Source organism: Nicrophorus vespilloides, unplaced genomic scaffold (assembly GCF_001412225.1).
Source record: "Nicrophorus vespilloides isolate i.1.1-1 unplaced genomic scaffold, Nicve_v1.0, whole genome shotgun sequence".
Classification (NCBI taxonomy): Eukaryota; Metazoa; Arthropoda; class Insecta; order Coleoptera; family Silphidae; genus Nicrophorus; species Nicrophorus vespilloides.
Genome location: NW_017098685.1, coordinates 121,656 through 147,818, shown reverse-complemented (window position 1 = coordinate 147,818; position 26,163 = coordinate 121,656). Strand labels below are relative to the sequence as shown.

The 26,163-nt window shown below is 29.6% G+C and overlaps 2 protein-coding genes across 3 annotated transcripts in view; both read left to right on the top strand.

Annotated features, from left to right (window-relative positions):
- On the top strand, positions 1-8,554 carry LOC108563009. Of its 2 annotated transcripts, XM_017921546.1 has the most exons (4): positions 1-207; positions 805-996; positions 5,702-5,844; positions 5,931-8,554. In XM_017921546.1, exons 3-4 carry the CDS (start codon positions 5,702-5,704, stop codon positions 8,020-8,022), a joined length of 2,235 nt encoding a protein of 744 aa, XP_017777035.1. In that variant the 5' UTR covers positions 1-207; positions 805-996; the 3' UTR covers positions 8,023-8,554. The 2 variants fall into 2 exon arrangements, with proteins under 2 accessions (XP_017777035.1, XP_017777034.1); XM_017921545.1 differs by lacking the exon at positions 805-996.
- A 10,841-nt stretch (positions 8,555-19,395) lies between these two features.
- LOC108563012 (peroxidasin) overlaps positions 19,396-26,163 on the top strand; it is a 29,360-nt gene continuing 22,592 nt past the window's right edge. Inside the window, exon 1 of the mRNA XM_017921551.1 lies at positions 19,396-19,731. Coding sequence (XP_017777040.1) covers positions 19,559-19,731 — 173 coding nt within the window. The 5' untranslated portion in view covers positions 19,396-19,558. The remainder of the gene's footprint in view (positions 19,732-26,163) is intronic.

Genomic DNA, 26,163 nt, shown 5'->3' with positions numbered 1-26,163 from the left:
CATTTTGTTTTTCGTCGTCGATGTCAGAAGCCCGAGTGGCGCGACGAAAATCAATTCCAAGACCAAAGTCGCGTCTCGTCAATAGGAGATTTGTATTGACTTATATAATATATTTGGTTTGATTTCAAGACAATCCTTTCATTTGCAATTAATCACAAAAGATCTCATAATAAGATTTCGAGAAGAAAATTTTGTTATTATCTCGAGGTAAGTTGAAAAGCGAATTCGATAAAACTAATTTCATACAACTATACTACACATATATTTGTCGCGATGGCATTCACAGCAATCCGACCATTGTAATTTTACGTTCATCATGATTTTCTGTTTTTCTTTTCCTCTCTTATAAAATCAACTCTGACGAAAAAAAAACAATATAAAAAATGAATCATTTCCTGCTCAAAATTATTATTTGTTTATTGCATCCACACATAATCGTTGCATTTGTTATTTAGCGTCTGTCATTGCACAGAAAATGCGCATAGCTTAATTTGATATAATTGTTGCAGTTTCAATATGTAAACAAGTTCTTTTGTTTAAATACTAATGTTGATTTTTATTTGAGTTTAGCTGTTGCAGAGGGAATTGTTACAATTTCATTGTGGACAAAGAATAGAGTACATATAGTTCTATATGTGTGACTTTCTTTATTTACACTGTTGAATTACATGCCATAACCTTTCCTTGTTTCCTTCATGTATCCACTTCCTACTTAAATTTCAATTGCTGTTTCCAGTGTTTATGGTTTTTTTTTAGTTCTGTGTTACAAATATAAAGGAATATAATATCCTTGTGCATTTGCAGCTGTTGTGTTTGGAGTTCACCCCGAAATATCTGAATTTGTCTGTCACATTCATCCCTGGGAAGTGGATCAACTGTTTTCTTTATGAAATATGTGTGGAGCAAGTTATGTGCCTTTTGTGTTGAAGCCACCTCAAGAATGCTACTAGTTTGGAAAATGCTGTTTTTGCACTGTTTAATTGATTCAATGATGAGGTATTTGAATCTATTGATCATCTAAAATCTTTAGTTTTATTCATCTTTTTGGTAAGACATTTCTTTCACAGACTATTAAGAACCTGTTTTTCTTCACTTTGAAATCATCCTAAGATTTTAATAATTCAACGAGCAAAAGCTTAATATAACTTAGTTTGAAACAAATTGGTTTCGATACTGTTTCAATTGAGGTCACTTGCATTTTATTTTATACTTTTTTGGGTTTGCATTCATCAGTTAATTTTTTTAAGATTTTAGTATCTGTAATAATAATTGAATCTTCTTTATTAACAGATTGATGTTTTTGTTCAAAGGTTTATTAATTCTGTATATTTTGAGAAACATCTGAGCTTGATTCTTCCTGTAATCATTTTTCCATTCACATTTTGCATTATTGTTATTCCTTCAAAAAAGGTTTTGTTATAAAGGTCAGTTACTAATTTAGATAAGTTCCAATAAATTCAATTATTGTTGAAGAACTACAAAGTACTTTATTGCATTGCAATATAAAAGTTAAAAATAACTAAAATGGGATAGGTTGTGAATGGGAATATTGTTTCAACATATTTTTTTATTCTAAAAGATTACATTCTGAAAAATCTAAAACTATTTTATGAATGTTCACATTTAAAGAATATTAGGTTTATAATTTATAAGTTACAATATGTTTTATTTCTTCTGCAGAAATAAATATATTGTAAATAAATTAAATAAGATTAATTTATAATTTTCTAAAATTGGAAATTTTAGCTCAATACTCCACTTATTTTTATATACAACACAGGTTACACCAGTGGTCGACAACCCGCGGTTTCGGAGCTTCATGCGGCTCTTTTGAAGAGAAATTGCGGCTCCCAGTTTATAGAGCAGTGACTATATTGGAAAAGTCTTTTCACAAGCAAAAATGATGATCATAATTCTATATGCGGCTCCATAGACATATTTTTAACAGGCAATATCTTAAAATTGGCTCTTTGTTCCAAAAAGGTTGCCGACCGACTCACAATTCCATATGATACAATCAGGTGAAAGTATATGAAGTTATCAATTCTTTGAAAACAAAAGTATTTCATCTGGATTAATTTATTAAAATTACTATACGAAATAATACACAGCAAAATGATTCCTTTAATTATGAATTTGTTATGCTTTTTAATTTATAGCGGATCATCTTTATTATTACTCAAGTTTCTTGATGCGGATTGAATATAGATACATATCTATAATAGAAAACCAATTATTTTACAGAAATTCTCTGCATTTTAATTTGGGATAAATGAACATAACTGGAAAAATTGAACAAATTGGATGCAATTGCAGGCCTTCCAAAAACGGAGGCAAAATTGCTTTATTATTTTAGGTTACAGACACTGAATTGGTGCTGCGGCTATTCTTAAAAGAATGCATTCTGAAATTTTGACTACGTTCTCGATCGTCGGTGTTTAAAGGATTTCATAAGGAATTTAAACTCCTTTCCATGTTTACTCTGAAACAATTCTAAGGATGTTGGATGCTCTTTCTTCGCACACACGGACTACTTTTAAACTCGGTGATTTATCCAGTTTAGAGTTTTTCCCTACCTAATCGGAAGATAAAAGCAGAAATGGAAATACTAGGTCAACGGCTATGATACTTCTACAATTATTACATCAACGATATACATGGGATCGGGCTATAATATGATGTTAAAATATCAACATTTATGCACGACTTTGGAATTGGAGTTTTAGCGAAATTAAGTATCGATGTACTGAGCGTATCGTACTATCATTTACTATTACTTAAATCTATAAATTTGATAAATAATCGGGACTTACTGATCTAATTAGAAGGTTTATACCTCGTTATTGCATCACACATAAACCAAATGAAAAACTCGAGTAATATAAAAATCGATATTCCTGAAATATACTCTGATCCATCACAGCAAACCCACGGAGATGATTACACGTCGGTGTTTCCAGAGACTATCAGTTGTTCATATTCTAAGAAGTCGATTTATGCAAAAACAGCGGACATATATTAATTCAATCAAAGCAGTTTAATCGAATTACATTTATTTATACTTATAGATGCCTGATTGTTGGAAATTATTTGTGTGAAGCTTGGATGTGTACAATCTGTGATATTAAGGCTTCCAACAAATAATTAATATTATCCTTTTATAATGACGATGTTGCTGAATTTAAAATATGAAAGGAAATTTATGCTGAATCTACACATTCCTGTTAAATGTTCGGGTATAGAAGATGTAGTGAAATCAAAGATCGTAGGTTTTCTTTGAGAAACGTACCTAATTTTAAGAAATAATAGTTTAATGAAATAGCTTAATGAAAGTCTCTTTTAAGTTTACTGAAAAAAAAGCAATCAAAACATTCTAAACCTATGAGAATGTTTTCTTTTTGCTCATACTAGCTAAGTATGTGGTTCAATTTTAAATTGTTTTCAAGTGGAATTAGAATGATAAATTAGATTTTTTAAATTTTTGCTCGTCTATAGGATAACGCTTTGAAATGCAATGTATAATATGAACATTGTCTTCGTTGAATTTATGACTTCAATTGGTGGACTGCAAAGGTGTTGTTTTTTTGGAGTGAGATCTTCCAGCTGCGAGGGTTTACTGAAGATGCTGAAATTTTCGGATTTGTTAGAAACAGTAACGTTTTCTAATTACGAGTGCTACAATTTACTATTTTTTAAAATAGCTTAAGGTATTTTACTTTATTTTTACTTAAAAAAAATCCATTTACTATCGCGTGGATTTATTTTGTTACTTGAGTTTATATGGAAATGTATTCAGGTAACTAAAATATTTATACATCTTATATCACTGTCATAGATAGATTGTTTTTGGTTGTGGCTTTTTACTTAAAGAATGTCGTAAAATTACATTAAAACGTATTGAACTTCGGTCAAGGATCATACGACCATAAGCCTACAACTATTTAATCACATCTCGACTCTTTGTTATGTTTGTGACAATTTTATATTGCATCATCAGTGATATAAGTTCATTTGTTCAATAATTACTACGAAATAGCCTTTTGTATATTGTTACTTATACAATGAATTTTGTTATTATTAACTACTACGATTCTATAATTCTATACAACTATTTAATCATATCTCGACTTTTGTTATGTTTGAACAAATATTTAAGACACAATTTGGAACCGTGTTTTTTTTACATTGACGCACTCCCACTTTATTAGCTACAAAAACAGTTGATATTTACATGCATCTTTCATGAATACCAATTATACAATGATATTTAATGACTTCGAAAAAAGTTGTTATATAATAGCTTTATATTTTATAAACAGTTAGAATTTGTTTAAATGTCACTACTTAGCTAATGTTGTAACGTTTGAAATGCGGTAATTTTAATCTTAAGTCGTTTACTTATTCTTACTCATAAGAAATATATATTGATGCTTTTTTGGAACGGGCCGTATAAGTTTTTTACATAATACTCTAAAATATATTAATTTAGACTCTTAAGACGGAGGGATCGAGATCTAATATTTCTTAAGGATACATAGATTATGAGCAGGTAATATTGCAATTGTAAATATTGCAATTGCAATATTTTTTATGTACCCAGGAGAATTTCCGAACATCTTTATTATTCTCAAGAATTCACTTTTTACCCCATTTGCAGAAATTTAGTCTGGTTTGCCAACCCTTTTATGGAGACATAATATTTATTTCCTATAATTTCTTTTTATGAATGTAAATACCATCGAATAATTATAATATGGGTTGAATTATTGCGATCAATAACCATTGTTTATATGTTTGCATTTATGTAATAAATAATTATTATTAATGTAATAATTATTCAAATAAATACATACAAGATATTAATTATTGGTACTGCAAAACAGATTATAATTATCATCAAATATTATTGTTACGTTTAAATATTGTGAATATTTGCACGTTTGTATTACATTTGTGATGATATTATGTACTAAGTTCTTTAAAAATAATCAATATATTCACCATTGACTATAAATAATTACCTACAAAAAATATACACAAAATTCACATGGATCATGAGACTCGTCTTTCCAGTTACTATATACATTTTCTTAAAAAATAATTACATGGAAGTTATATATATACAATTTATTTTAATATATACATTTGAAAATATTGATATTTACAAAGATGATTTGTAAATTAGTTAATCGATTCACAGTATATGTCAAAATAAACTATGAATTCATAATATTAATTAGTTATATAATAATTCGTTTAGCTTTATAGATAAACTTATTTAATTCTGCTTTATATGAAAACTTTATATTGCATCCTCTGTGATACAAGTTAATTTATTTAATAACTACTAAGATTTCATTGTTGTCGATCAACAGTGAATTTTACTTTTACACTATTTATTTTTTTCAGAAATATGTAGAAACTAAAAATTCTGAACTCTAATAATTATGAAAAATTGTTTTCAAAAACGATTGTTTATAATAAATGCACAACAATTTTATTAACTTATGCAAGTAATTATATCTGAGAATTATCGACCATAGTCTTTCTATCGTAGATATGATTAATATCCATTAATAATTCAATAATTTTGAGCATTTCTTTTTAATCGGCAATGAGTATATAAGAGTTGAATACAGTTATGACTTGTTTGTTTACTTAAAATCGTGTTCAAGAAGAGAAAACTTTTATTGGCTTCCAGATGAGCGTTATAATACGCCTGCAGAATCTGCCGTGGTCGGCAAACGCACTTGACATCAGGAATTATTTTCATGGTCTTTCAATACCCGAAGGTGGAGTTCATATCGTTGGCGGAGAATTAGGGGATGCATTTATTGCTTTCAGGTACTTACAAAAAAAAAAAGAAAAAAACAGAAACAATTATCCTTTCCAAGAGAATATGAAGTAATTCACGCCTAATATTATTCTAGTACTGATGAAGATGCTCGACAAGCTTTTAACAGAAACAATGGTAAAATTAAGGAGATTCAAATAAAGTTATTGCTCAGTTCTCGAACGGAAATGCAAAAGGTCATCGAGGCCGCAAGGAGCCAATCGATTGCTGCATTTATGGGAAATGTGCAAGCGCAACCAGCCATTTCCACTCCCATAATGCCATCCATTGTTCCGGCAGCCGTCCCTGAACTTAATGCAAACATTAATAAAAAGGATGACAAGGGCGAGAGTAGACGTGACAGGCGGCGTTCGCGTTCCAGGTCACGGGATCGCAAAGATAGGTCGTACGACAGGAAGCGCGACGGCAGACGCAGGGACAGAAGTAGGTCGAAGTCGAGGGATCGTTCCAACAGGGATCGTAGACGTCGGGATCGCAGTAGGAGCAGGGATCGCTCCAAATCCAGGGAGCGCGATCGCAAAAGGGGAGACAGTCGCAGGAGCCATGATAAAACCTTGCAACCGAATAAGAAAGAACCTAGGGTCGGCGTCTGGGAAGCTCCGCCGCAGGCCCTCCTCGGAGCTCCTTCAAATCCAGCCACAAATCTTCTTGCCAGCATCGTAGCAAACAATCTTCTTCCAAATATATTAAATGGCAACAATAACTTCAACCGTTGGGATGGCAATAATCAAAACTTTCCAATGAATGAAGGCAACAATATGTACAATGATGACCAAATTCACGAAAATCAGGTGTTGGAAAATCCTAATTGTTGCGTTCGTTTGGAGCCGTATTTCGGCCCCTTCAGCGAGATTCGTCGTTTCTTCCAAGGATTATCAATACAAAATAAAGGTATCAAGTTGATTAACGATAATCACGGTAAACGGACGGGGCTTGCATACATACGATTTATGTATCCTGCTGGTAAGGATGAAGCGCTCGGCAGGAGCGGAGACAGAATACGAAATCAAACTATCACCGTTCTTCATTTGGATGATAGGGAATTCGACAACGCTGTAGATAGATACAATCCAAAGAACGATCACAAAAACGAGGAGGGAGGTAAATCATATCATGCTGGAAGTTTGGGATTTACCTGCTTGACAATTCAAAATATGCCACACTACATATACGAGCAAGATATACAGGATATGTTTTCCGATTATCCGTCGATAGCAATCGCAATAGAATCAAGGCACAACAAGAAAAGTGTTTACATTAAATTTAACCATCCGGACGAAGCAATGCGAGCACTTAATGAAACCGAAACACATGTTTTCGAAGGGAAACACGTTAAAGTGGAGCCCTGCAACGATGATTTCTTCGAAAAAGTCCGAAGCGATAATTCCACCAACACCCCACCAAGTACAACAATTATTATATCGGGATTACCTATGAAATGCTGCGAGAACGATATTATGGATTTCTTCTCGGACATCGGCGTAATGCCATCTAACATAAACTTGCTGATGGATGACATGGGTTTCTCTGGTGAAGCCAAATGCGACTTCTATAATATAGAGGATGCTGTTCAAGCATTTAATAAGAACGGTACGATGTTCGGTAATGACGTGATTTCCATGCAATACGAAAGTAAAGATATCCCGAATCCTCCGCAAGTTCATCAACAGCATCCCAGAAGAGGTCCTATGGTAAATCCTATGGGCATAATAAACCAACTAGCAATGAATGTGGGCCCCAGACCGCCATTCTTTATGCAACGCGGAGGCGGTGGATTCATGGGTGGTCCACCTCGCCCACCTCCTCGAGGCCCTCCAATGATGTTTGGGGGCGGCGGTCCGAGAGGACCCCCAATGCGTCGCTTTCCACCAGCGCAGCAAATTCAGCAGCAGCCCAGGGACAACTACGACGAAGAATTGGCACCGCCCGGGTGCATTTTATTAATGGAAAACGTTCCTTACAAAGCGGGTCTCGACGAGATTCTAGAATATTTCGAAGGAAATTTCGATGTCCCTAGAGACAATGTTCTGCGCAGATACAATCAGCACGGTCTACCCACCGGCGAAACAAAAGTTATTTTCAATTCACCCGACGAAGTGTTCAATGCTATTCAAATTTTAAAAGGCAAGAGGATACGTGACCGCATGATATACCTTTCACAATTATAGTAACTACTGATTATGTTAAGTTCAATTAATTAATTATGTAAATTAGTTTGTATTAAAAATGAGAAGGCAACGTGCGCCACAGATGAATGGATGTGCGTAACATAGCATGAACAATATTAGTTGCAGATAATGGTAATGAACGTTCCATCACTGAATTGTGATAATGAAGTCCTGGATTAATATCACAAATGGTATTTGAATTTTGGATGCTTCTTAAATGCCTATTATTCCATTGTATATAATGACGATTGTTTTCTTTATTATTTTTTAAGAATATTGATGATTTTGCAAGACGACAAATAGTCGTGAGAAATAGTGTTGTGGAGATAAATATATTTTTGATTACCAAATAAACTGTTCTATATTTTTGTTGTGTTTACATCTAAATAGATGATATTTGTTTGGAATACATACGGCTTTAATAATGAAATAATTGGTACAATTCATAGCTTCTAGAAATAGATGAAATTACATAATTTTTGTATTACATTTTGTAAAAAAGTAATAAATAATTGAAGATTTTTTTTTTGTACGTTCCGTTTTTATTTACTCATCTTTATACAATATTACTTATATTTTTTACAATTTTGGTATCTACAGATATTTATATTTTTGCGAAATACAATCTTAAAATTTCTAATATTTAATATAATCGACTGTATTTTACATATACATGCCATATAATAAAGATGAGGACATTACCAAAATAGTAATACTCAAAATATTGTGTCCCGCTTATGTAACAATGGACATATTATTTGTTATTAAACATAATGTACATAGTTGAAGAATTATAACTAATCGCAATTACTTGCAAATATTATCTCATAGTAATAATGCATTATACTCATTTATTGATATATATTTGAAGAATTCTATTGAGTATTTATATAAGTACAATTATTTTCATGGAAAATTTCGCTCGCATAAATTCATTTTCATTTGTAATGAGGACTGAGAATACTCAGAAACTTCTGTTTCATTATCCATGTATTTTACCAATGTTAATAAATAATACAAATACAATTTTGTTTCATTCGAATTTTATCTAATTTACAAATTAAATTACCGAGATTACTTTATGATTACGAGTATAGTAATGAAATTACCAGAAAATTAATTTACAAAAATATTGGTTTTATAATTCCGTAATTTATAATAATTCATTAGATATGCGTAAACTAGCAACACCTTGCAGAGTGTTCCACCCATATCCTGGACTGTTTGAATTCGGACTAATCTAGGAACTATTTAAAATAGAAATAAACCAAGAAAAGAGACTTGACTGAATAGCACAGATCACCAAACTTTTTTGTCCGTCAACCTTTTGAAGAGTTTTTTGATACTATAACAATTTTAAAATAATCTTGTTGACTGGTCTGTATGTCATAAAATTGAAAACAAGTCTGTCGTGTAGAAAGTATGATTCTTATTTCCTATCGACCATTGAGCAGAAATAAACCCAATGTTATATCTACCCTTACTGTATAGTGAATCTGGACTGATCGAAGCGGCAATATGCGAGGTAATGCTATTTATAGTTCTTATACTACTTTTAAGGGTAATTAAATTTGAGAAAATCGCTTTATGTATTTTTATTGACAATTTAAATTCAATCATAATTTGTCGATAGAATCGATTCATGCAATTGATTATAATAAACAAATAATCAGTGTTTCTATAGACATGCATAATTGATCTCAACTCTCTTTTAAATGACAATATTACTAATTTATTCTTTAAGCATGTCATTGAACATGTATTGAGTAGTAAATCAGAAGTCATTCGAGATTACCGAATTAAAATTGAAACATTTAGAAATATAATATGTTAATACTTTCTTGGTATTCAATTGTTCAATATGTTAATATATAATTATTCAAGATGAATAATTTAAGTAAATTGCTACTCTATAAATCTGTCATCTTTATATTTCTTTGAAAAAAAAAAAGCTATTTTATTACGACGGTTTACTTGAATGTTTATACACAATTTTACACAGTTTAATATACCATTTCTCATATTATACTAACAATAGCTTCATGGAAATTGTATTGTATAACTTTTGGAAAGTAGAGAGATTAATATCATATTATAAATATTATATATATAATAAAAACACTATGATCAAATCAAGTAATTGCATTTTTTTTTAAATATATTGGCTTAGTTGAGATAAATATAAGATAAAAGAAACATATTGTATGTAATTACTTTTCATTTTTATTTACAAATAATGTTCTAGGTGAGCGATAAAAGTCAATCAAGCTATTGAAAATTAATTATAGTTAAACACGTGTATGTCCATATATGTAGAGAAATATATTATATTTGCAATTCATAACTGTCTTTCTATATATGTAGTTTATATGATGATAAGAAAAATATATTATTTATTATTTTATTAACCTTTCATGTCATTACACAAACTTGTCTTTCTTTAAAATTGTTAATTAGTCTAATGAAGATTCAAAGTAAAGATAGTTTATAAAGTTTTATCCATAACATATATAGTAAGCTCTCAATTACATGATTATTATGAGATTTGACTTCTGTTCTTGCACGTGACAAAGTGTACGTTGGAACGAAATATTATATTCAGTTGTTGATATACAAATTATAGATATTTGTTCCAACGCTTATACGTTTATTGAAGTAACAAATGGTTACATATCATTCTAATTAATTGTGTTCGAAATGGACACGTATAGTAAGAAATTTTCTTAAATATTTCTATGCAAGTAAAACCATTAAAGAAAATGCCAAGTGTAGGAATGCGTTTTCATTAAATAAATAATTAACAGCAATATATTTGCCCGCTTAATAATACAACAGTTTCAATGAGAAATAAATTTCGCAAGCATTCTCAATTGAATGGACGGGGGATGGAGAGCATCGAAGAATGGCAAGAAAAAACGACGAAAGCAGTTTAATTATTTGACCGAATCACGATTTATTCAATGATTGTGCGAATCCTCGAAGCCATTTATTATCATTGACGTATGACAAGACAAATTGCAGAGTACACAATGCTATTTATTTACTCGCCGTTGACTTCACCTTCTCGATGTTAAATAAACCGACGTTAGACAAACACACATAAAAAAAATGTGGAAGGCGAGTTATTAATTGTCTAATTTGTATAATCCAAATAAATATGTTACTAAAATTAGGCAGCTCAAAATGTTATGTCTGGAAGATGTTGCGTAATCCTCACAAAAATAGGAAGCGCGTATAACATTTCAATTTCTTGTTGAAGATCGAGTTACCGAATAAGCAAGTGTGTGTTCCACTACATACCAAGTTGATGCACCACTCGATTCACTGTTTCAGTTGAAAACATAATTATAATTCTATTTGTAACGCATTCAGTAAGTCTATATACAAATGTAGTTTCTTTTTGTATAATATTAGCATGGTAGTAATAATGTATGAAAAAAATATATGATTTTATTTATAACAAATGTAAATTAATTTAGATGTTTAGCACTCTATTGCTACTCTAATGAGTAGATTATAATTTTTATCTATTAGATATATTAACATTTTTGCAATTATAGACAGTTTTTTTTGTAAGATGTGAAATGGACGATAAATTATATTTTTTGTGCTTATTAATTATGCATTTATTTTATTTTCAAATACGATTGTGTTTGTTCACTTAGATGTTATAATTAGGTATATCGTCAGTGCGGCAAAAAGGAGTATCAAATGCAAATCGCAGACACCCATGCATTATGGAATATGACCACGAGGAGTATTTTAACATATGCAATTTGTAATGGCAAATAAATTTGTTTCTTATTTATAGCAGCAACACGTATATTTTCGGGGCGATAATAGCTCTTAAATTTCACGAGGCGACGTCCTGAATGATATACAGTGACACCACTTGGGTGGTAAGTGTTTGAGCCGTGTTGCTTTGTGTGCTAAAGAGGTTTCGGCCGCGGAAAGCGCCCGAAGAGCAACCAGGAAGAAAAAAACAAACAGAGTTGCGCATTATAAATTTAAAATTGACTTGCAAAAAGCGGCAGCACTTTAAATAAATTATAGATTCGCAAATGAAATGGAAGAAGAAGAAGCAAATTTTTGAACACCGCGCGTTTATTAATACCGACTATAAATAAACCGGGCCCGAATGACCTTCCTGGTTCGAGTTTCATTTATTTTGAATATCTCGAGAAACTCGCATAAACGTAAACACACACGCAGAGGTGTAAGTGTGTATGCACAATGATTGTAGCTTTTAGATCGTATCTGAACGGTGTTTATTGTTGCGGGAAATTAGAAATACGTGTATCCAGACGGTTGCGATATTCCAATTGAAAAATGTCACGGCTGTAACGAGCAAATATTTCTTCAGATAAAATACCAATCGATTTAATTACACGCGTATGCAAAGAAATGGATTAATGCTTGTTAATAAAGCGAAATTGAATGTGTATATCCTAATTTGGTTGCTACAAATAAGGTGTTATAATAATAATCAATATCTTACCTTTTAAGCTAACCAAATGACTGTAATTATTGAAATTGCGCTACTGCGATCATCTTACACAACATTTAGTAATCTTTAGGAAATATGAGAAACTTATTCTTTCACTTTTTCTTATAAATATTTAAGATTTTCATCAATTAATATGCAAATATTATATACAGTTGATTACGATTTTTACGATTTAAAAGACTTATTTGTGTAAATATGCAATACAGAGAATGGTAATTGTTAAGGGGTGGCGTATATATTAGCTTGTCGCTCATTTAGCCAGAAAATATAAAATATATACATGATATTTATAAGATAGAATAAAAAAAACTTAGTTATTGTGGAATGTGCTTATAAGTTAGCTAAAGAAAAAAAAATATGAACAGTGGTGTGTGATACGTAACATAGACATTAAGTTAGTTGGCAGGGTTTGGTTGGGAGAGGTTTGGGTCTGGGTTTAGGAACATGGGTTTGATGGTGTTAAATATACAGTTAAACTGTGATTACTTATATTATGTAGTAACAGAAATTTTAATATTTAAATACTCGGATTTTGTGAAGGATGCAGTTTGTACCTATTGCTTACTGTATACTTGCCTTCTATAGAGAAGACAATAATAGCAACGATGACACTGCAATTCTTTCGTCCAATGCAATCCTAGCATGAGCATCGTCAGATTTGTAAGAAAACCTTGATCCATGATTAGCTAAATAGATGGATTGAAAACGATACAAAAGCGTTGCATATCACGATTATAATGAGATATGGCTTCTATACCAACAATTTTGATGGTAGTTAAATAACTTTAAATGAAGAATAAATTGGAAAAAACATACTACAGAAGGAATTTAAGTCAAAAATACTTAAATTAAATCAATGATTTACGATTAATACAAAAAATAATAAGCCCATATTCCTAATATACTGATAAATCTATTGGTAGCAGAGAGTAGAACCGAAATTAATTTTTGTTCTGGTTTACGGTTACATTGTTATATGTTTATCGTTCCAGATTCGGTTTCGGTTCGTTTAAAAATTTCGATTCGGTCCCGGTTCAGTTCCGGTTAAAATTAAAATCGAAAAAAAAAGCAATTCGTTAAAGTTAAAATTTAAAATCGAGTCAACTATCAAATTTTGGTTTAAATTATAATATTGAAAATACAAAAGAAATAAAGCTCAACTAATGACCAGTTCAACACATGCACTTCGTAATATCTTTTTTAATCACTTTTATTTGAGTTTGATTTAATATTAGTTGCGTAAGACTTGTGATCTTTTTTCTACAATTTTTCTCTTTTAAGTCAGTGGTCGCTCAATATTTCGTTCGATGTAGTAGAGTTTTATTTATATTAATTATTAAGCGTTGAAACAAAAAATATTGAAAGAAATAACAGCACGAAGAAATGATTATTATTCAAGATTTTGATGGATTTATTTTTTCATTTACTTACAATTGAGGTTAATAAACATCAAAGCTGATGTTCCTCATCCAGGTCCTAGTGCAGTATATCAAAATCGATACAGTCGGGATTTTGATATAATCGAGATTTCGATACAGTTGGGATTTTGATTTAATCGAGATTTCGATACAGTCGGGATTTCAATTGCTACCGGTTTAAAATATATGCAAATAACAATATAATTGTGAAAAAATCGTTTGGTGCACGTTCTGTTTGGTATAAGTTTGTAACGGATTAAGGACGTATACCGAGGTACCACTGCATATTTACTTTTCTTCTGTACGTTAGGAAATGTTGTACATATTTTTTAGTATCCTCCTCCTAGATCGCCCGGAACAGTTAACACTTAGATAGTGGGATGCAGATCTAATTTCCCCTGTGCAGCGAAAATGTGTAGTAATATCGCTTGCAATAAGGAAATTTTAGTGGAACTAGTCTAACTATTTAATGCATATGTGAATATTCCGTACATAACTCGAATTAATTAAGTTTGCCAAGTCATTTACATGCACTCGTAGCATTCCCATAATAATATGTTTAAGTATAAAATACAGCTATTTTAATAGTTCCACTAAATTATTTATTTATAATTAGAATATTATTTATTATTTTGCGTACTGAAAAATAGACTTTATTTAATAAATATTGTTATAATAAGAAAATATGTTTACAGAAAATAATTGATAGTTATTTTTTGTGCTTTTATAACCAAAGAAACGTATATTCAAGTATTATAAAACTATTTATATTTCATTGATTTTATATAACTACAATATTCTTTAGTATGTTCAATATAGGCTGAAATAATTTTAATTACGATATTAAAAAAATCATTCCATATTTATAACTAAATTTTTTTAAATATTACTTTTATTTACTGGTTAATCTGGTTAATACGATGTTTCTTAGAAATATTAACAAAGAAAATAAATAAATTGTGTTGTAATCTATTTTATGTATCCTAATCAAATGATTGTATGCTATAAATTAATGTGTATATAGAAATTTAATCGATCAATTTATTTTTATTGATTCTAAATCCGTACTGATTCCATTTCTTAATGTAGACACAAATAGATGAAATAAACATATTTATATTGCTGTTAACACTCCGTTTATCAAGTTAATTTAATTAATTGAGTGTGTCGAATGTTTGATTGTTAAATTGTATCTTAACAATTTGATCTGGATAATTATATTAAAGCGTGTTTTAATGTATTGACAAATGATTGCAAACGAAACATTGAGCGTGTTTTCAAAACCTTGAAGTATAAAAGTTACTCTATAGAAGTGGTTAAACCGATAATTAATGGCGTATCACCTTTGGTCCACTTTTATTCGAACAGCGAGAAGCGGGAACGTTTCCAAATATTTTGAAAGTTGTAGAAAACGGAATTGCTCGATAATTACCGTCGCTATGCTTTTGCTTGTACACATCGAAATCAGTTTAAATTAGCTAATTTTCTCGATAAACGCAAAAGCTAGAAAGATTAAAATAGAATGTGCATTATTGGAAAAACACACATGAACGTAATTTTGCAGCAATAGTAAATTATTATTTATTTACTCACTTAATATTTGATTTCCTTTTCATATAATTATAGTCGAATGTAATTTTATGTTGGTTTATATCAAATGAGAAAACTTTTGACATACGCATAAATATTAACAGTTCCCTTCAATTATTAGCCTTAATCTTAACATAAATATAAAGCGATAATCTACACATCATTATTATCTAATTTAAAGAAATTACTTTTATTTAATTATCAACTATATGTTAATTTATTGTGAATGCAATGCAACATCTAATGGGCTTTCATAAATGCAATTGCTTTTAATAGCAAAGCAATTTAAGGTGGGATTGCTGCATATGTATATTTTATATAGTTGAATGCTATAAAGTAGAAATTTCCAATTTGTTGTTTTGTTTCTGAAAATTGTTTATAACACAAAACACTTTCATTAGAAACACGTGAAAAAATAAGAAGAAGAATATAATTAGAGAGATACTTCGTATAATGCGGCTTCGATCGATCCAGTTTCACTATAGTTCTGTTTGAAAATTTCAAAACAATTATAAGTTCATTTTTTTTATACATAAAGTATTGTTTTTTTTTTCAACAGTAAGCCTATTTTGTGCAATTTATTTTATAGTCTTCGATTTGTCCGGGATATTGGAGGAACCGAATCATAGTGTGTTGCTTGGAATTTGAATAACTTGGATATTTACATTTGCGTCGTAAGTATTTTGATATTATTAAAATTTATCTTATCTGCTTTTTACATAAATTTAATTAAGTTTCTCTTCCAGGTTCATAAGAATTATTTCTTCGAATGTTACTCATTGATTATTATTTTTCTTTACATGCTTTATTTTGATATAAGTAAATTCTGGGGTTGAAAGACATCAACAAGGTAAGTATAATTGAGATGCAATAATCCTTTAGTCCCTAAACTTTTGGAAATTGAAAGAAATAGAAAATAATTTTTATTGCTTTGAGAAAAAACATTATTAATATGGAAAAATGGTTGTAAAGTAAAATACACGTAATATACGGTTAGGAAAATGAAGACAAATAGTAATAAGTCAATATCAGATTCTAGAAAATACACATAAGACTGCAGAAATAGTAAAATTTAATGTAAATATCAATTAAGTATGTAAATATATATTTTAATATGTTGTGTTTATCTTGAACAAAGATGTAAGTGTTGGCTAATGAACATTACTGTATGATTATTTCAAATAAAGTAAATTATTATGGGATTACGAGAAGCAACTCATATAAACTTCATATAATATTTACACTCATTAAATTGTTAAAGTAAATAATAGAATAAAACTTTTGCTATGGATATCTTTTTGGTTCATAATTTTTAATTTATGTAATCACAAATACAAATGTTCAAATCACAGAAATCGCGATTTGAACATTTGTAATTATTACATTTTTCCTATTAATATATTAAATTTAATGATACACATGTTATTTAGAAAAATATGTACGGTGGAACCTCGCTTAATGAGTACCTCGCATAACGAACATTTTGGTTAACGAGCAAAATAAATTGTAAGAAAAATTACTCCAAAATGGAACGCATTATCGTAGATTACATTAGTTTATATAGGGAAAATTGTTTCACTATACGAGTAAAAATCCGGAAATTTTGGAACAAATTGTGCTCGTTAAGCGAGGTTTCATTGTAATTATATTGTTGATATATACTCAGATTTATAATACAGTGGAACCTTGGTTTGCGAACATAATCGTTCGTTCCAAAAACTTGTTTCTAATCCAAAATACTCGTATATCAAAGCGAGCATGTGTATAGAAAATACCCGTCTTGCAAAATACTTACAAATCAAGTTATTCAAAATTCAAGGTACTGTTGTATCAGATAGATGTTAATAATATATTCTTTCTCTACTTACGTTTAAACTATTCAGTATTGAGTCGTTGTAGAGCAGAGTTTTTCCACTTAATAGTGACTACCATAAAAACGTGTTTTAAGTAAGGCTTCTGATATTGTAATATGAGTGAATCATACGATATGTGGGAGATATACATTTATTTGTAATTGTTTACTCTTTAAGTGCAGAGTGGTAGTCACTTCTGTCTTTTGTTGTTTCTTGTCTAGACGTGCCTTATGGTATTTCTGTTTGTTTATACTGCTACTTTATATCATTCTTTATTTATGACTTTTTAATGAAGTATTTGAAAACAAAACACTAAAATGTGTTCTAATTATAAACTGGGATACGCTCGAGCGATTCATCTTAATATGTTTCTTATTTGTTAATTATAAATTTATTATAATTTACTAATATTTATAATGCATGGAACTTTGATCAGATCAGAATACTTTACATTCGAGTATAATAGTTAGATTCATTAAAAATTAAAAATTAAAAAAAAAAATTGATAAATATCCAGCAATGTTTTAAATCTAACTGATCGAAGAATTTAAAACCACATAAAAATAAACACCACAAAAGGGATTTTATTGAATATAAGAAATACAATAACAATCATTTTTGTATAATCATTTGATGTACTACTTTTTTTAGAATGTTTCTTTATTTTGTTCAATTATAATTTAGTTTGTTTTGAAAATGTCATTGCTGTATTTCAATATATGTTGATAGACATAAAAAATAACAGTACTTCTATTTTGGGTTAAAAATATGTCAATCAAATAGTATAATATGAAGCAAAAATAAGCTAAGTTTAATGTGTTTGTATAAAACTTTGTTATTTCACTAAATAAATAATAATATTATATAAAATTAGATTATATATTTATAGTAATATTTCTAAGAGAAATATAATTTGAAAACTAAATAATGAATCAGAATGTTTCTTATATTTAATTCGTGTTCATTAGTTTCTTTCGTAGATAACTATGCATCATTGTTGGTTTACTTTATGGAGGAAAGTATGTGTCCTACATATATATTAATTGACTATTACCATTGTTCTTTTGTTCTGATTTGACCTATGGAAATTACTATTTGCACCTTGCATCAATTAAATCTCACTATTGATACAAGGATGTAGTAGTATCGATACTTACTGAAATATTAATAAAATGTTTAGAAGTAAACACATAACGAGGATTTTCCGGATTTTTTTCTCGTATAGTGAAACATATTCAAAAATACTCTCGTATAGCTCGTTAAGCGAGTCATTTTTCTTACAATTCATTTTGATCGTTAAGCGATATGCTCGTTATGCGAGGTGCTCGTTAAGCGAGGTTCCACTGTATAGCTAAATATTAATAAAACGACAAGTGTTATTATTTTACATGTTAATAATTTATATTAATTATTAATGGGTAGATAAACGTCTAACATGTAGTAAGTGTATAGTATTCATTTGTTTAAAAATATGAACAACTTAGATCTGATCTGACTATAGAATAATTATAATTTAATTTATCATGATTTTTGTAAATTAGACTTTGAATTTATCAAAATAATGGGAAGCTTTTGTTAAGATGCAATTTAAAATATGTATTGATTTAAGAGAGAAAAGTAAAAATGGTTGTAGCATAAAATTATCGTATACAAGTATTTAAATTTTTCAATTTATTTCTTTAATTGAAAGTTCCAGTTAGTTAATTTAAATAAGTGCATGTTTAAAAATAGTAATGATTGTACATCCGCTCGAAGAAGGTATTGCAGTATATCGAGATCGAGATTTCTTAATACGAGAGAGTGTGTTCTTTATCAAAGCAAGAATCGAATAAAATGATTCGTACTTGATCTTGTGGATTATGCGGCGGAACGAGGAGACGACGAACCAAATAATAATAAAAAAAAAAAAGGTTCGAACTTAAAGAGTGCTGATTGCTGAACGTCTTTGGTCTCTTGCCCTATTCCTCTATCCTCCAACAGCATGCTCGTGCTTGTGCTTTGGCATCGCACGAACCGAAACAGTCTATGTGGGGACGCCCGTGGGTTCAGAGTATCGCGGAGTTGTACGAGAGCGCGAGAATCGAGTTTCTCCACACCGCATTATGATTTAAAATCGAACTGAGCAACAATCATACAATATTATAGAACAAAAAAACAACAACAACAAAATGTGGAAGCTGCTGGCAGTCCTTGTTTTAGTAATTGGGGTGGTTTTGGCCCAAAGGCGCAACTATTCCCACATGCCGTGTCCACACAAATGCGTCTGCTTCCGAAGAACCATTCGATGCATGCAAGCAGACCTCGTCGAGGTACCCAAAGTACCTTTGGCAGCTACATTTCTGTAAGTAAAGCCGCATCCATAAAAAAAATAAGTGCTAATTATTGGCCGTGGTAATAACAGGCATCTCGCTGCGGTTTTATTGAAACTCTTTCACCGTAGTTAATTACACACCTTTAATGCGATTAATAACATTTTTGTAGCTTTAAATCCCGCTGCCTCATCAATAAATTAACTCGTGTTTTTCCACGTTCAGACCTAACTCGATTAAGAGCTTTAATTATTTAAATGAATTCCGGCTATCTTTAATACCCGTACAATAATTGATTAAGGCTATTAATCACATTGTGCGAGAACAATTTATTGGGAAAACTCTCGATGCATGATTACTTGCAGCCAGTTAAAACGAACAAATCAACTCTTCAATATTTATCACTGTGATAACATTCGTATGGACGTTAGACCAGTGTCAGAGTAATTAATGCCCTTGTACAATCTCCAAACTGTAACGCAGATAATTATTTGCCGCAAAATAACTCATCAATTTTTTTTGTAATAAAAAACTTGAATCCACATATAAATGAATTGCCTGTAATCATTGCAACAGCCTGGACTTAAAAATAAGTAAACTCCGTCCGTTACCACTGCATGTCTAATTAACTGTAATTATAAGCGGCGGCGTTTCATAGTATTAGTAACCTTGGTTGAATTACTTAACGCGATTTTATTGGGATCCAATATGTGACGGTTTCCAGTTTCGTAAATGCTCTTTCCACAGCGTGTTTCTCTACTTGAATGGAGCATTTACACGAGCACACGCACACGCATAAATCGATGGCAGATAAGTTAATGCAACGCAAATCGATTAATTAGTGTCAATTATTCTCCGTGGACTTATTTCTGGTCGGAGCGCCTGGAAATGCTGAAATTTATATTTAGATTAATGGTCAATTTCATTAATCATTAGGACACCGCTCGGTCAATTAATTTCCTGCTTCTGCAACAAACAATAAACCGCTCGCTAACGTCTCACAGGGAATCACGAATGTACAGGCAATGATTCATGCCAATAGAAAATAGCCAAAACGGAAATCATCATTGTTTTCGACGACAAAATGATGCTGATCAATTGCAATTTAATTTTAATCATTTATATAAGACGTAAATAACAATACAATATATAGTCCTAAAACAGTATTATTTATAATCTGCAATTACCAATATTTTCAATATAACTTATAAATTTTATAGTTGCATTTAATAACAATTCCTTTAGTTATATAATTCTAATATACAAAGTTGTTAATCAACTCGTAAATGTGGTTCCAATGGTTTCAAATATCGTTCCTTATGTTAAACTGTTGTTAAGTAGATTTATATCTAAAACATTTATGTAGTATTTAAAGCTATCCTATTACCATCTAATTTTTTTTTCGTTAACTTCCTTCATGTTGGATGTTTTCATTCTGAATATTTCTTTTTTTTATTTGACCTGAATTAAATAATTATTAGTTTCGATATTTGCAAATACAGAACTTCTTAAACTTGATGTTATCAATCGATTAAATCTGGACTTTATAAGTCCATTATTTAACATATAACTTTATTATATAATGGTGTTAATGTTCTTACAATATATAATAATTTGCTAAGTGTAAAAATAAATGTTAAATAATTTAATATTTTTGGAAATTATAATGAACTATACAATTCATTTAATTGTTCTTTTGTTTAACGTAATATACTATTTTTAAATTAAATAAATAATTTTTTTATTTTAATTTACCTTTTGATTTGAATGTGTTTTAGTTATCCATTTTATTTGTTTACGTTACTAAAGTTTGAAATTGTTAATGGTTTTGCTTTGAACGAAAGCCGACCGAGTGAATTTGAATAAATAAAATGCGTATACATTTGATATTTTATTTTGAATATAAGAATATTTGAATTTAAGTCGACGATAAAGTATTGACAAAATTTACATTATGGTTTAGTCTACAAGGTATAAGATTACTTAAATATTTTATATTCATACCAAAGAGTAGTTTTATAGAATTTAAATTTCAAATACAAGAAAAACTGGTAGATGAAATATTCGCATATGGTAAACATATTATATAATAAATTACTTGCACTTGCATTATTTTTTTTCAACAAAAATAATGTTAATGTTTTTTTTTTTTCAATTATTCTTATTATAAGAAATTACAAATTAAAATTAATAATAGAAACTATACTATAATTTAAATTATTAGTTAATGCAATAATTGTTATCATTAAAAAAAATAACGAGTAGGTAATACAGTGGAACCTCGCTTAACGAGCATAATTCGTTCCGGATTTTTACTTGTATAGTGAAACAATTTTCCCCATATAAACTAATGTAATATACGACAATTTGTTCCATTTTAGAGTCTTTTTTTACAATTTTTACTCGTTAAGCGAAATGTTTGTTATGCGAGGATCCGCTGTAATTTAATTGTCATATAAATATTCACTTCTTTTTAATATATTCTTCAGTATATTTATAATTGAAACAGTTAAAAGTTAATGTGTCTCTCGATTGCTTTATAATTATTTTTCTTTGAATTTTCTATACTATTTAGGCAATGTTCACGATCGAATTTTCAATAACAATAGTACATTAAGTTTTACTTTATTTTACGTAACTCGAGTTTCCACTTACCGGACACTACAATGTGTATTGTTATTTTGGTACACCAGTTTTTGTTATATTACTGTTTATTTCGAGAATGATAAAGTTATGTAAATAACACATCATATGTATGGATAAATGCAGGAAGTTATTATGAAATTGTAGAAAAAATTAATGCATTCTAAGTCCTCGAAGTGTTAATTTGCTTATTTTAACGATAATTAAACTAAATGAACGCGCATTAAGTTTTACGTAAGATTTACTGAAACGCACATAAACTAATTATAGAAAGATTTAGTGCGCGGCCCAGACGCCATTCAATGTCTTAATCATTACTGATCTCAAAGCCGAATTCGATTTAATATCAAAGTAATTCGTTTTGTACAAAGCCCAAAAGATTAATGCATTAGCGTAAAAATATAAACATACACACAGAAAAAAATATAAATTGCTTGCTTTTCCTGCTTAAATTATTAAGGCAGGGCTGTAATCTGAAATAGCACACGCCCAAAATAGCGCCTCGACTTCTGTTTGGCATTCCGCTATTGGAAACTCTTAATTATTCAATTTTACAGCAGCACTTCGACCCCGAAACATTAACATTAGGTAACAAGAAAATCTCACAGTCTCTCTTTATCTTCCTCTCGCAATACACGCTCACTTAAATAATTTAAATGCTTGTGACCTAACCCATAATATATAATATAAACATTTAATATTGAAACATCTTAGAAATTTTAATTTCTATAATCATATATTACGTTATAACCATTATTATTAGTATAATTGGAATGCTTCTATATTTTTATATATAAGAGATGTTATGAACACAAATTTCTCATTGAAAATGTGAGTAAGATAGATAAGTTCTCTTTGGATTATTTTTAAGGTAAGTTTAATCAATAACGTGGGAAATAGTGAATTATTATGGTTTCAACAAACGATTTACACCGAGACATTAACAATTTCCAAAACGGTTTGATGAATTATGGAGGAAGGAATTCTTTATATGAATTAAACAACACATCTCTGGTGCCTGTCTACTAAAGAGAATAATAACTACAATATTAATTATTCATCGTTGCGATTAATTTTGGAGTCACATATTGAGAGTTTTACCAAAGCTTTAATGACTTGAAGTCATGTACTTTTTTTTTTATTGCGAAGCACGTTTTTTTTTTAAATCACCATTATTGTAATAAGATGCACGACTCTTGCGAACAAGACAGCATCATTAGATCCTGTTCTCGATTGCAGTAATTGCGATCCTCTAGGACAAAAGCAATCTTCGATGGATTTCCAATACACAAATTAGAATGGAAACATCTTGATATTCGCCCGTCGCGTGAATTCCTCGCTAGCACTCGTCCCATTTATTTTCCTCCTGAATGTGTTGTTCCTCCAAGAATTTCCATGTAATAAACCGTTATGAGCAGTTTGTCATCTTTCAAATGGAACGATGAGGGAATTCTCGACTCTCTTCTCTCTGCACGTTCTCTTCCTCGTCGTCTGCGACTCGCTAAAATAAAATCCCATTGAAGTTTCTCATATTGAACTGAGTTTGTACAGAGAGAAATGTTATGAATTTCTCGCAGCTGCTACTGATTTAACGCAAATTTTCTCGCAGCAACGCGCCGTCGATAAGAAATCTACGTATTATTAAGGTTACTTATAACGAATACTACGAATCTGAAATGGAGGAGAAAAATTGAGCAAGTAATTTGATACTCTAACCATTTTTTGTTGCTTATTCTTCTCAGAAGTTCATAAGGCACTTGAAGTTTCCGTTTATCATCAGAAAAAAATGTTTAGCGATCTGTGATATCAGCGTTGAAAGAAATATCATTAATTTTTAATAGATAAATGGGGTGTTGAAACACTTTGTTTGACACTAATGAAATACATTTTCCATACAACTTTTTACGCAATCTTGAGTTTCATGTCAAGACTACATATGTTAATAATTTGTATAAAAAAAAATGAAAAAAAACATATTAATGTATTTGTATATTGTATACATTTGGTGTAAAATTAAAATTCTAAAATTAGAATAAAAGTTAATTAATTGTGATTTTTTTCTTTATTAATTAAAAAATGTCTATAATGAGTTAATGCATTTAACAGGAATACTTGGATAAATCTGGATAATTTTCACGAAAATATACATTTTTAATTTTATTTAAGCAACTTTTTAAATCTTTGTTTGCTAAAATTTTCATTGCAATATTTTTCGTAAGGAGCTTCTTCAATTTTATTTTCTTTGCCTTCAATGATAACATGGATTTATATATTGTCAACTCCCATAATCATCTGAGTTAAAAAACCTCTAATATTTTCATTATGGACATTTTTGATCCCAATTAGATATATTAATATCTTTCAAATGTAAGTGTATGTAACTATTTCAATTGAATATAGTAAAGAGAACAAATTTTCAATTGTTTGTTTGTTTTAGTAAATAAGTAATTATAATACTATTTAAAAAAATATATACTTCAGAAATTGATTAAAAAGCTATAGCTTGTTGTTCATATGAAGATAGCGAATGCGACCTAGAATGCATGATTTAGGTCACATAATATTAAAGCGGTTATTTAAAAATATTATATAATTCATGTGATAAAAAGCAGAAGTCTAAACAAGTTCTGATTTTATATTTTGTATTTAACAACATATACTTAAAGTATTTAATTAGTATACAAATTATTTGCGTCAAATGTATGAAGGTTGAAGAGTGATTAAATTTATTTATATCATAAATAAAACTAACGATTTTATTTTATAAATTTTTACTTCTTTTGAAATGTTTACTAAAAAAATCAATAAATTGAAAGATGTTGCAACATGTTTACAATTTGTATACAAGTCTGTTTCATCATTAAGAAAATTTATAATATACATTCCTTATTGATTCTTTATTGATAGAAGAAATGAATTAAGACAATAACTGACTCTGTCATTGATTTTTTCATGAATAATGAAATAAAAGTTTCATTATTTTTTAACACTTAAATATTTTTGTAAAATATATTGATAAAATGTATATTTATCAAAATCTTCGGTTTGTAAAATGTTTTATAAACCTTGATCTTCTTCAATTTATGTTTATGATATAATTATTTTATAATATTTCTAAGTTCGTAAAAAAAATCAATAACATTATTTATGTACAAATCTTTACTGAATCTAATTTCAGCCAATAGGGCTACCGACCTATATATTTCAGATATTTATATTGAATTATATTTATTTCTGAAAGTTACGCAACGTTATTAATCGGTGCAAATGCTTCACCTTTCTCCGACGAGAAATTGTGTTCATGGTTCAGTTTACAATACTATAATAAATCAAGAAGTACACCTTAAAAATGTACAAACTCGTAACTTATCGAAAGGTGTGTAACTACTCGGAACAAACCCATATAAACCAATAAACAAACACAATTGAAAGAGTTATTATATGACCAATGATATATAACATTAACTTTTTTAATAATATTTCTATTATATATCATTTACTATCGAGCTGACTTAGTTTATAGCAATCCAGCGACAATGGAAAAACATAATTATTACACTGTAACGCACTTAAATCTATCTTGAGAAATGAAGCATAACGCAAAACTTATTTTAGTTTTATATCTTGATTTAATGGCCTTTTAAATCACGTTAATAGAGAAATGATACGCATATGCTGCTATATTGAACGTTGATCTAATGCAAGACCAGAAGAAAAAAAACGCATTTATGTACGCTACTTATTATGTAATAAAGATCGTCGAGATGATGTTCCATGAAGCTGGTATTACATGCGTGAACACTTTTATAAAGATTCTATCG

Coding starts and splice junctions, on each gene's coding strand:
- LOC108563009 (XM_017921545.1), top strand. CDS start 5,702: ATGAGCGTTATAATACGCCTGCAGAATCTGCCGTGGTCGGCAAACGCA. Junction 5,845..5,930: donor GATGCATTTATTGCTTTCAG/GTACTTACAAAA, acceptor ATATTATTCTAG/TACTGATGAAGATGCTCGAC.